This window comes from Mustela putorius, unplaced genomic scaffold (assembly GCF_011764305.1).
Source record: "Mustela putorius furo isolate JIRA1106 unplaced genomic scaffold, ASM1176430v1.1 tig00003845_pilon_pilon_pilon, whole genome shotgun sequence".
Classification (NCBI taxonomy): Eukaryota; Metazoa; Chordata; class Mammalia; order Carnivora; family Mustelidae; genus Mustela; species Mustela putorius.
The window spans coordinates 1195663-1205915 of NW_025421998.1; the positions used below are offsets into that span (position 1 = coordinate 1195663).

At 44.6% G+C, this 10253-nt stretch overlaps 1 protein-coding gene across 2 annotated transcripts in view; it reads left to right on the forward strand.

Annotated features, from left to right (window-relative positions):
• POU6F2 (POU class 6 homeobox 2) overlaps positions 1 to 9868 on the forward strand; it is a 366003-nt gene extending 356135 nt beyond the window's left edge. The window contains exons 9-10 of one of the 2 annotated variants that reach the window (XM_045089526.1): positions 1610 to 1778; positions 5266 to 9868. In XM_045089526.1, the coding sequence (XP_044945461.1) occupies positions 1610 to 1778; positions 5266 to 5770 (674 nt within the window). In that variant the 3' untranslated portion in view covers positions 5771 to 9868. The remainder of the gene's footprint in view (positions 1 to 1609; positions 1779 to 5265) is intronic. The other variant, XM_045089527.1, reaches the window with a different exon arrangement.
• Positions 9869 to 10253: the final 385 nt, after the last annotated feature.

A 10253-nucleotide genomic window follows, 5' to 3' on the forward strand; every position in this document is an offset into this window, starting at 1 on the left:
GGCTCCCACTGGCCAGAATGTGGCCCCTCCGTTCTGCCACAGGTGGCCATGGGGCAGGACCCACACGAATCCTCCCTCCAGTCAACCGACGCTTCTCTGTAAATTCTGCTGTGAGGATGACACCATTAGTTCTTGATTTTACTCAGCTTGGTATTTTTCATGGGTGATTCTCATTCCTAATATCGAGCCCCAACCCCCTATAGACCGTAAATCCCACAAGAAGCTGGAACTGCCTCCCCTATTTCTCCTGCTCCCCTTTAACACTCGGTTGGATGCCCAGGAGTATTTCTTAAATACTCACAGATGGGTCTCAGTGGCTGTACCCCTTTTCAATCTTTCCTCAACAAACTTACGATGAATGACGTGCAAAAATTTTACAGGACTTTTTTGAATGTGAAGATAAAGAAGGTACCGTGCAGAAGTGTCTTGCTGATTCTACTGAGAGAATCCATTTCCCCTGTATTGAGAAGATCTGTACTAGGAAGCTCCAAGCCCCCACAGATATTAACATGTTTATTTAAAAGTCTTTGAACAATTGGCCCTTGAAATGCAAATGCTTATTTCTCTTCATGATAATGGGAGCCTTGCCATAGCCCAAAAGGCGAATCTAGTCCACCAGAGTCCCTAGACAAGTACTTGAATTTACTGAAATTGATGGATTATTGTGCAGAAAGAAGAAGAGAAAAACTTTTCACCTAAGTCCAAGGAATGAGGTGGAGAACAATAGGGTCAGCTCTCAGGGAGAAGGACTTCGCGCCAGGCAGGAGCAAGCAGCACTTTGAAATTTTCCCCTATCCCCAACCCATGCTGTCTCCAGCTTGGTGTACGCTTTCATTTATCATTTATCTGGGGATCAGTAGCGGGAAGCCGGGGGGTTCGTTCTCCAGCTGTTGTGTCATTTCCCTTGATAAGTCCTAAATTGACCGCGTTATCCGGCACCAAAGGAGCCTTCCTGCAGTAGACATTTTTTATTATGTGCCCTTTTAGGGGACAAAGACATCGTGTCAGTAAACTGCTACCAGGGGGAAAAAAAGACAATATTATCCTCACAGCTTCATAAGCACTCTCTTCTGAGGGGCTAAGGTGAACTAAGAAATTAGACATTACCATCTGGTAGCCTGACTACAGCAGTGATCTGGTGAAGGAAAAAAAAAACCAAAAATCTTATTTTCTTCAAGGGCAAATTTCAGCCCTAAAGAACCCAGTTTAAGACATTTCACATTGAAACCTTTCCATGTTTATGTTTTTGCACCGTAATTGAACCTATCGACGGGCAAAACGGAGTTGCATCCCCTAGCTCTTGCCTTCCCCTTAACAGCTTCCCCGTTAAGCCCAGGGGAACTGGCTCTCGTATCATGAAAGTGGCCATGGGTGAACTACCCGTGGTTTTATCTAGGATAGAAACATCCCAAAGGGTGATTTGTGGAGGTGTAACCACTTGAGGATGGGGTCCCGGGCACCTCACTTGGGAGACAAAGAGAACATCCTGCAGGGTCAGTTTCCCCAGCATCTGCTGTTAAGAGAGCCGTTTTCTTAGAAACCGTCACAAACAGATATTACTTGGATGTGCGTTGACGTATTGATCCTATTTTTAAAAACATCTCCACAGATCCTCAAACGGCAGCGGGTGAGGTGGATGGGGTTAATCTGGAGGAGATCCGAGAATTTGCCAAAGCTTTTAAAATCCGGCGCCTGTCCCTTGGCCTGACGCAGACTCAGGTGGGACAGGCTCTCAGTGCTACCGAGGGCCCCGCGTACAGCCAGTCGGCCATCTGCAGGTAACCCGTGCCCACGTGCTGTCACCTCTCCTGGCCGGCCTGGGCCTCGTTTGTCCTCATGGCTCAGCTTTTCTTCTTCGGGTGGGCAGAGCTGGAGGGGTAGAGTATGGGGACTAAGTTTGGGGGGTGGGGGGTTGATATGGTGCAATCGGTGATATTGACAGAAACGAAGGTGCTAAAGCAGATTCTGGGGCCTGGCTTGATAACTCCTGTCAACTCACAAATAAGGCAGTGTCATTGGAAAACCCCCACCCACCGTGGGCCAGAAGCTTCCTTCTGGACCCACCCTCCTATCCCTTGAGAGCCCCAACTCCCACCTGCAGATGGGTAACCTGAGCAAACACGGTAAAGCTGCCAGTCCCAACATTCCTCCCTTTTCTGCCCAGGGATGGCTATTGGGATTTTTCCAAGGAAATAATACCTTAAAAAGAAAATTAACCCTCATGTCACCACAAAGGAAGCTTTAACATTGCCTTCCCAGACATAACTCTAAATAGAAGGCCTTTTTTTTTTTTTTTTTCATTCCAAAGAAGCAGCCGCTTTACGTGGCTCAGAAAGGGGTAATGAGAACCTGGCCTACCCTGTCCTCATCCCTCCAAATAAATAAATAAATAAATAAATAAATAAATGGCAGAATCCAGCCTTGGTTGTGTTCAAGTTGATCTGGGTCAAGCCGCCAGCAGCAGACCCCGTGCATGCCTCTGTGTGTGTGTGTGTATGTGTTGCACTAATCCCATGTTTATGCATGAGGTAACAAAGGCACTTCTGTAAGAGCTTTTCCCTCTTGGGCAATGCCTTATGAGTCCTCCTCCATCAGGAAAAGCCAAGAAACCAACTCTAAACTCATTTAAGTGGATTTTGTTCTTGGTGATCCATGAAATGCTGTCTTTTTATCTGCTCTTTATACTTTTAATGTATTCCCCAAAGGACGGAAGTGTACTTTTCCTGCAGTTTAAGACTAAGGTTATAAATAACATCAGTATGGGGTAGTAGCTGGCAGCTCACATTTTGCTCAATGATTTTCCATAAAACCCATTGATTGTTGTTAAATACAAAAAGCGCCATAGGATCCTCTCACTTCTATGGTCTCCCCTACTGTTTTTTCTTATAAGATACCTCCCTGCAGAAAATAACCTTTATTCAGTCTATACAAGGATACTACTGCTGGGAAATTTGTTTCAAGGCTTGTATATGTTATTCCCAACAACACGGAAAGAAACATCAACTAACAAGCAGCATCAATGATATGAATACTGCTGCTCCCTGCTGGGAAACATTAATTTCGTTTCATCTTGACAGCCTTGTGATGAAGGCAGCCACAGGTTTTTTAAGTTGTCAATTTGTTATTTTTGCTAAAGTCCTCTCTGGCTTATTTTTAGTCCTAAAATGTGATTTCCTTTTATTGGCTTAAGTGCCATCTAATGTTTTCACCAACACCCATAGAGTGTCTGGGGCATTCCCAATCAAATATGTAGATTTCTAAAATTTTCCCCAAGGGAAGCCAAGAAAGCTATGGCTGAAATGGAGAGAGAGAGAGAGAGAGAGACCCTGGGAATTCGTATCACAGAATATGCCAGATGCCTTGACTTGACAGCCTTTCTCTAGTTTCTAGTGTTTGGGTGAGCTAGTTTTAGGAGCTAACTACTAAGAGAGAGAGAAAAAAAATGAAAGTCTTGAAAGAGACGGAGATCTGACATTGGAATAATTCACATTTATTGAAGAGGAGTGAAAGAATCTGCATTTCAGCCTGCACACCCAGGTGTCACTTGGGCGACTCCTAGACACAGCTCTGACAAGTCCTCCATAACAGAGATACAGAGAAGGAAACACCACCAACACGCTGAACATCCCTATTGCAAACTTTGTGCCTCATGCCCTGGCACTGTGAGGTCTACTGTCGTGCTGTCCAGAGTTTAAGCTCTGCAGCTTGGCTTCCACGGTAAAATGTGGTATGTGGCAAATTACCACGACAGTTAGAGCTTTGTGGCAAGCTCATTAAATGACATGACATGATTAGTTCATTTTCTATTGAAAGCAAAATGTACTTTTCCCCCCTTTGATCAGCAGTGGAAGTTGGGTTTAAAAAAAATAATAATAACCCCTTGAATTCTACGGGGAAGGCAAAGCTATGGAAATCACATTCAAACTTGATACTCTTTGCACTGCTTATCACAGTATCTAAAAGTGCAGTGTCAAAGATAAGATTATGGCCGGGAAAGGAAGCCTATCCTTTTGTGTCCTCCTGCAAGCGTCCTGAAACATACCCTGACTGGCTAGAGCAGGTTCATTTTGGTTCTGTAAGATGTACTGTGCAGTCAGACTGCTGAACACTTAGAAAGCGTGTATCCAAAGGGGATCCAAAAGAGAGGATCTGTGTATCCAAGGTCGTCATACTGGAGAGCCCTGAATTTGGATTTAGAATAAACAAACGAAGGAAGAAAAGCAATTGGCACTTTGGTATATTTCATTGAGCGTCAGGCTGAATTTGATACCAGGATGACCTCTTAAAACACTCCATATAATTTTGTCCCAAGATGCTTCATACTTTTTAAAATCAGTGTAGCAAGGAATTGCTGATGGCGATTGATACATAGAAGACCTCATTTCCAGAAAATGATATCATTGGAGTACAGTTTGCAGATATCACACATTAAACACAGCTTGATGCCCCAGTGCCAAAGTACACCATTACAACGGACAGCATTTGAAAGGCACGAGGCGGCCTTCGCACATCCAGGGAGGGGGAGTTCGTAGCAATTACAAGGTGTCCAGCTGCTTGGGTCCCCCCAGTAAAGCAGCAACGGGCTGTGTTTTACCTGGAAAGGGGGCAAGTTGTTAACTGACATAGGGTGCAAATTGTTTGTTACCAGAAAGAGCACAGGCGTGGGGGGGAGGGAGAGACAGACAGAGGGAGAGAGACTAAAACGAGACACTAAACAGAGATGAAAAGAGCTGCGTCCCAGTCGCCATCCCTGACTCTGGTAACATACAAGATGTGCATCACCGAGTCCATGGGAGGAGTTTCAGGAACACTAAATGCAATACACAAAAAAGAATCGTTTTAAATGAAAGAACATGACAGCTGTTGTCTCCGATGCCCCTTCCTGGGGTTCATTTTTGCCTGGAGGCTTCTGACGCTGGGGGGAGACCATTGCCAGGCCGTCGGGGTGAAAGCTCAGCTCCCAGCTCGTGCAGGGAAGAGATGGGCAGGTGGTCTGGGTGTGGGCACCCGGGGCTCCCGGGTCCTGCCGCAGGCTCCCTTCCCCACCCCCCTCCGCGTGGCCGTGCGGGGTGGACTGCATGTGGGGCATGAAGCATGCGTGCGGGCTGGGCCGGGGGCGCTGGCTGGAGCGGGGTGGGGGGCTCCCTCGCAGTGGCTGCTCCTCCGGGGGGACGCGGCTCCGCCAGGCAGGCAGGCAGGCAGGCAGGACGCCCACCCTGGCAGAGGACTCAGTGTAAGACTGTTCTTTCTCAATTCTCCCCCCAGACACACCATCCTGAGAAGCCACTTTTTCCTACCACAGGAAGCCCAAGAGAACACTATAGCTAGCAGTCTGACAGCCAAACTGAACCCTGGCCTTTTGTATCCTGCCAGGTTTGAAAAGCTGGACATCACCCCTAAAAGTGCCCAGAAGATCAAGCCGGTGCTTGAGCGGTGGATGGCTGAGGCTGAGGCCCGCCACCGAGCAGGTGTGCAGAACCTGACCGAGTTTATCGGGAGTGAGCCGTCCAAAAAGCGCAAGAGGCGCACCTCCTTCACACCCCAGGCCCTTGAGATCCTCAATGCCCACTTTGAGAAGAACACACACCCCTCGGGGCAGGAAATGACCGAGATTGCCGAGAAGCTGAACTATGACCGGGAGGTAGTTAGAGTTTGGTTCTGCAATAAGAGGCAAGCCCTGAAGAACACCATTAAGCGCTTAAAACAGCACGAGCCAGCCACGGCGGTCCCACTGGAGCCCTTGACGGACTCCCTGGAGGAAAACTCCTAAACGGACGCCCCCGCCCGAAGCAGAAGCAGACCCAGCAGGACCTTCCAGCTCCGCCCTCGGACTCCGCAGCTCAGAATTCGGGAGAACAATTATCACTAAGAATAAAACGTTGGGACTAAAATCGAAAGAGAGCCCCAGTCGTCAGTCACCCTTGTAAGTAAAAAGACTAAGAAAACTACCAAGCGGACAGAATGGTTTATACGTGTCCGTGGGTTTTCCAAAAAGTTAGAAAAAACAAAAAACAAACAAACAAACAAACAAACAATTTTTGAAAATTTTTAACAAGGCGCACACCATACCTGCTGGTGTGTGCAGTAGCATAGTCCCCTGGCCCTACCGCCTCCCCGAAGCCAATTTTCTAAAGGACTTAAACCAAATAACCACAAACTTTTTTTGTGTATATTATGAAAATGTGAACACATTTTAAGGAAAAAGAAAAACAACCAAACCAAAAAAAAAAAAAAAAAAAAAAAAAAAAAAAAAAAAAAAAAAAAAAAAAAAGGAAAGAAAGAAAGAATGGAAGACCCAACAACCAACAAGAACTTGTACCTGTTCAAAGCAAACACAAGCCTGCCACCTGGAGGAGGAACTCCGTTCTTTCAGGTTCCAAGTGCTGATTTCACTCTGAAACCCTATTAACCAAAGTCAGAAACATGGCATTGCAAACGGGATCTCCTTGGTCTACTCCTCTGCGTGTAAAGTTGTGTAACAAATTTTTACATTTGTACTTAAAGGAAAATTAAGAAGCCTGATTTCTCCCGTCTTACCCATCTCTGTGCCCACCTGCGGGGTGGGTGCCATTGTTGAAGCCATTCTCTGAGGCTCACTGTTGGTTTTCATTTGGGGTGAGGGGGTTCTTTTTTCTTTGTCTTGGTTTTGTTTTTTGGGGGGGGAGGGGGCGGAGGAAGGGGACGTCCTGGATCGTGTGCCAAAGCATCCACTGCTTTCTTCTCACTATGACTTGTGGGTATGAGAAAAGAAAATGGAGCTCGCATTTCCCATTCTTCCTCCATATCTCCATCTCCCTCGGTGCAGCCTCCAGGGTCTGCTGGAGGGCCACAGAGTGGGAACGGTGTCTTTTCCACTCCGATCCCAGTGAAATGCAGGAGAGACTCCGAAATAACTAGGGCTTTGCTTGATGGACTGTCAACACTGGCATAAGCCGTCGTTATACTCACTGTCCACACCAGAGCTTGGGATTTTTCTCAGTCTGTTGGCCACGTACATGGAGAGCTGACCAAAACTAATTTTGTAATATAAACATAAACTGCACATTTGGTTCAATACTTACATCTATGTTATGCTTCTGTGCAAAGCAATTTCTCTCAGAAGTCTGATAGCCAAAGAAATGTCTCAAGATTTCAGTCAAAACACACACATAGCATGCACACACCCATATGCACACACACAAAGACAACAGGCCAAAAAGAAAGGGATGGTAAGTGGATCATTAGAGGCCATAATGCATCCTGTAAATCCCATCTTTTCTGCTACTCTTGTCATTCCAATAGGGATGGCAGACTTTTTTCAGTGGGGGGAGCCATTGTTTTTGGGATATGTATATAGAGAAAGCAGAAAGTTGGAGGACTGATTTAAACAATTAGGCTGGGGGGTTGAGTTCTTGAGGGGAAGAGAAGTTGTAACAGTGAAGCACCTCCACTACAAGGAAAATTCTAGAAGGAGCTTCTCTAATACATCAGAGTAGCCTTCACCATTAAAACTAGGGGATTAGTTCAGGTTTCAAGATAACTGACTCCAAAGGTCTGTGGGCCAAAATCGCCCAATAAGCCAGAGGGGATGAGATGTGAGGACGGCTGGGCAGGTGGCCACGCAGAGCCCACAGCTGCTCTTTCCCGCGGGGCCACGTGCAATGTGTTTAGGCAAAAGGAACCACCAATCTGCCTGCTGTCTAGATGCAAATATTCCCGAGTAATTACTTACTAATCACACTCACGTACTCTCTAGAAGTGAACTGTGAAAGAAAAAAAAAAAAAAACCTCAAGTTACCCAACTGAACAGAAATGTCCTTTTCTTCCCCTAGCACGCTCCCTTACCCATGGAGTGTGAATGGGCCCCTTTGCTGCCGGTGTCAGTGTGATGGTAGGACTGTCCCCACTCTATCCCCTACCCCCCACTCCGGAGGGTCCCTGTGCCAAGCAGGAGACCACCATCAAGGAAACTCAAAAAGAAATCCTGCAAGTGGAATCATTTGCTTGTAAAGGCATCTCCATTCTGCCAGTCTGAGGCTAACTGGACCACAGCTAACTTGATCTTCAATGCCAACAAGGTCATGGTACCCATTTCTCCACCTCCAAAACTGCACACAAAGACCGACAACCCAGAAATCCAAAAATGTATCGATTAGACAGATTTTGTATTCTCCTAGGACCTGCTCCAAATTCCATCAAGAAAAGCTCCCCAGGAAGAGAAGTTAACAAGAGGACATATGATGGATGTTAAATGTTTAAACATACGCCAGCAGCAGTTACATAAGGCCTGCTCGGTTCGGAGATCTATAATTGGGAGGGTATAACTAGGACAGTGAAAATATAAAATAAAAGCAATCTTCCAGAGTGGAATAAAAAAGGAATATATTCATCCCACAGTCGTAAAACCATTCATGTGCAGTGCTTTTTTTTATAGTTTTATAATTTTGTATTGTTTTATAAATTATTTATAAGGTGTTGTAATGCTTCTTATATTAATTTTTTACAGATGAATTTTTTGCTACAAGGCATAAAAAGGTGCCTGAACAAATTCTTAGGAATATAAATTATACTGTGTGACTTGTAAGTCTTCGGGACCTCACCTACTGCTTAATTTTATTATGACATTTCTTATTTCCACTTGTAAACAACTTTGTCTCTGCCAGTATCTCTTAAGTGTCTTTTACATTTCCATGAACTAAAGGATAAGGTTGCCACTAACAAAAAAATAAAAGCCACTTCAGGCATACGTGATTGTATTTCAAGCTTCAATATTTTTCTTACGTAGTCTTTAATCATGTCATCCTCATTTCCTTTCTTGTTTGATAAAAAAGAGAAAGGACTGATTCAACTTCACCCTTGTGTGTGGGCTTTTTTTTTTTTTTCCAACCAAAAACCATTTTGAACAACTGAGAGTTTTAATTGCATTGCAAGGTTTTGGTTTCTATATGTTGTAATCACACACCCATCACATGCATACACACACACACACACACACACACACACCCCACAAAAGAGAGAACAAAAAAGCAAAAGGAGCTAGGAAAAAAGAAAACCAAGTAGAGGCGTATCAAAGAACTCAAGCTATAACCAAAAAGAAATTGTAAAATGCCTTTGCTCATCTTCTCTACGCTGGACCAAAGCTCAATGTAGGTATATGCACATTGTACAGATATGGCTTAAATGTTGCTGACAATCTCGCAATACTAAACTGTTCCTATTTTAAGAAAAAAAAAAAGAAATACAAACTGTTCATCAATGTTTTACCTCAGCACTCTACTTGTACCCAGTTAATGACCAAGCTTAAAGAAATGGAGAAAAAAGAAATTGATTTTCATTTTAATGTTTGAGTGTAAAATCTGTTTGGATAACATTTTGTAACGAGCTTTTCGTCATGTGGTTTGCTTGTCTTCAACTTGAAATTATGTGAGGCACATTTGTTTTATTTGTTGTTGAGAAAGTGATTTTTTTTTCTTTTTGTCCTACGTGCTGTGATCTAGACTGGTCCCCAGGGTCACTAATGAGGCCCCACAGACAGCTGCCTACTCCCCCCACATTGGGGAGGGGGCAGCAGGAAGGAGGGCAGGAAAACAGACTGGGTTATTTTGGAAAAAAAAAAAATCATCATGATGAGAAGTTGACATGATGGACTTGTGACCAAGAAGCCAAACTTGATATTTAAAAGCTCCTTACTTGCTCTGACATTGAAACCAAAGCTGATTTATCTGCACAGGTTGCTTAACGTTTAAAAAAAAAAAAAACTGACAAAACTGTACTTAATCTAGAGCAATATCTGTATGGTCAGTAAAGCTGCACTTTGTGTATTTCTTAACAGCTTCAGATCTGTCACTTTTAATTTGTACCATAAGAAATAAAGAATTGTTTGACATGAGCTTCTAGGCTAAGTGTGTCTTGAACTCAGATATGTCATTTAAATGGTAAGCATGTAAATGAGCATGTGTTATGGCCCCGGGGGTTCAGGAAAGGCTGGGGCACCAGGCAGACTGGTCAACATCATGATTACTTTCACTTTTCAAATAAAATACTAGATAAATTAGGACTCCGCTGGTTGTAGGTTACAGAATTCCAACTTGAACTTGCGGAGACAAAAAGAGCCAATGCTGTTCACGCCGACACGGAAATCCTGCTGGGGACCTCAAGCACCGCTGGATACAGTGGTTCCAAGGACGTCACCTGCCTCCCCTGCTTGGCTTCCTTCTCAGATGGAGACCCCCGATGTGGAGTCTCACACATGTCTCTAGACAAGGCGCCATGTT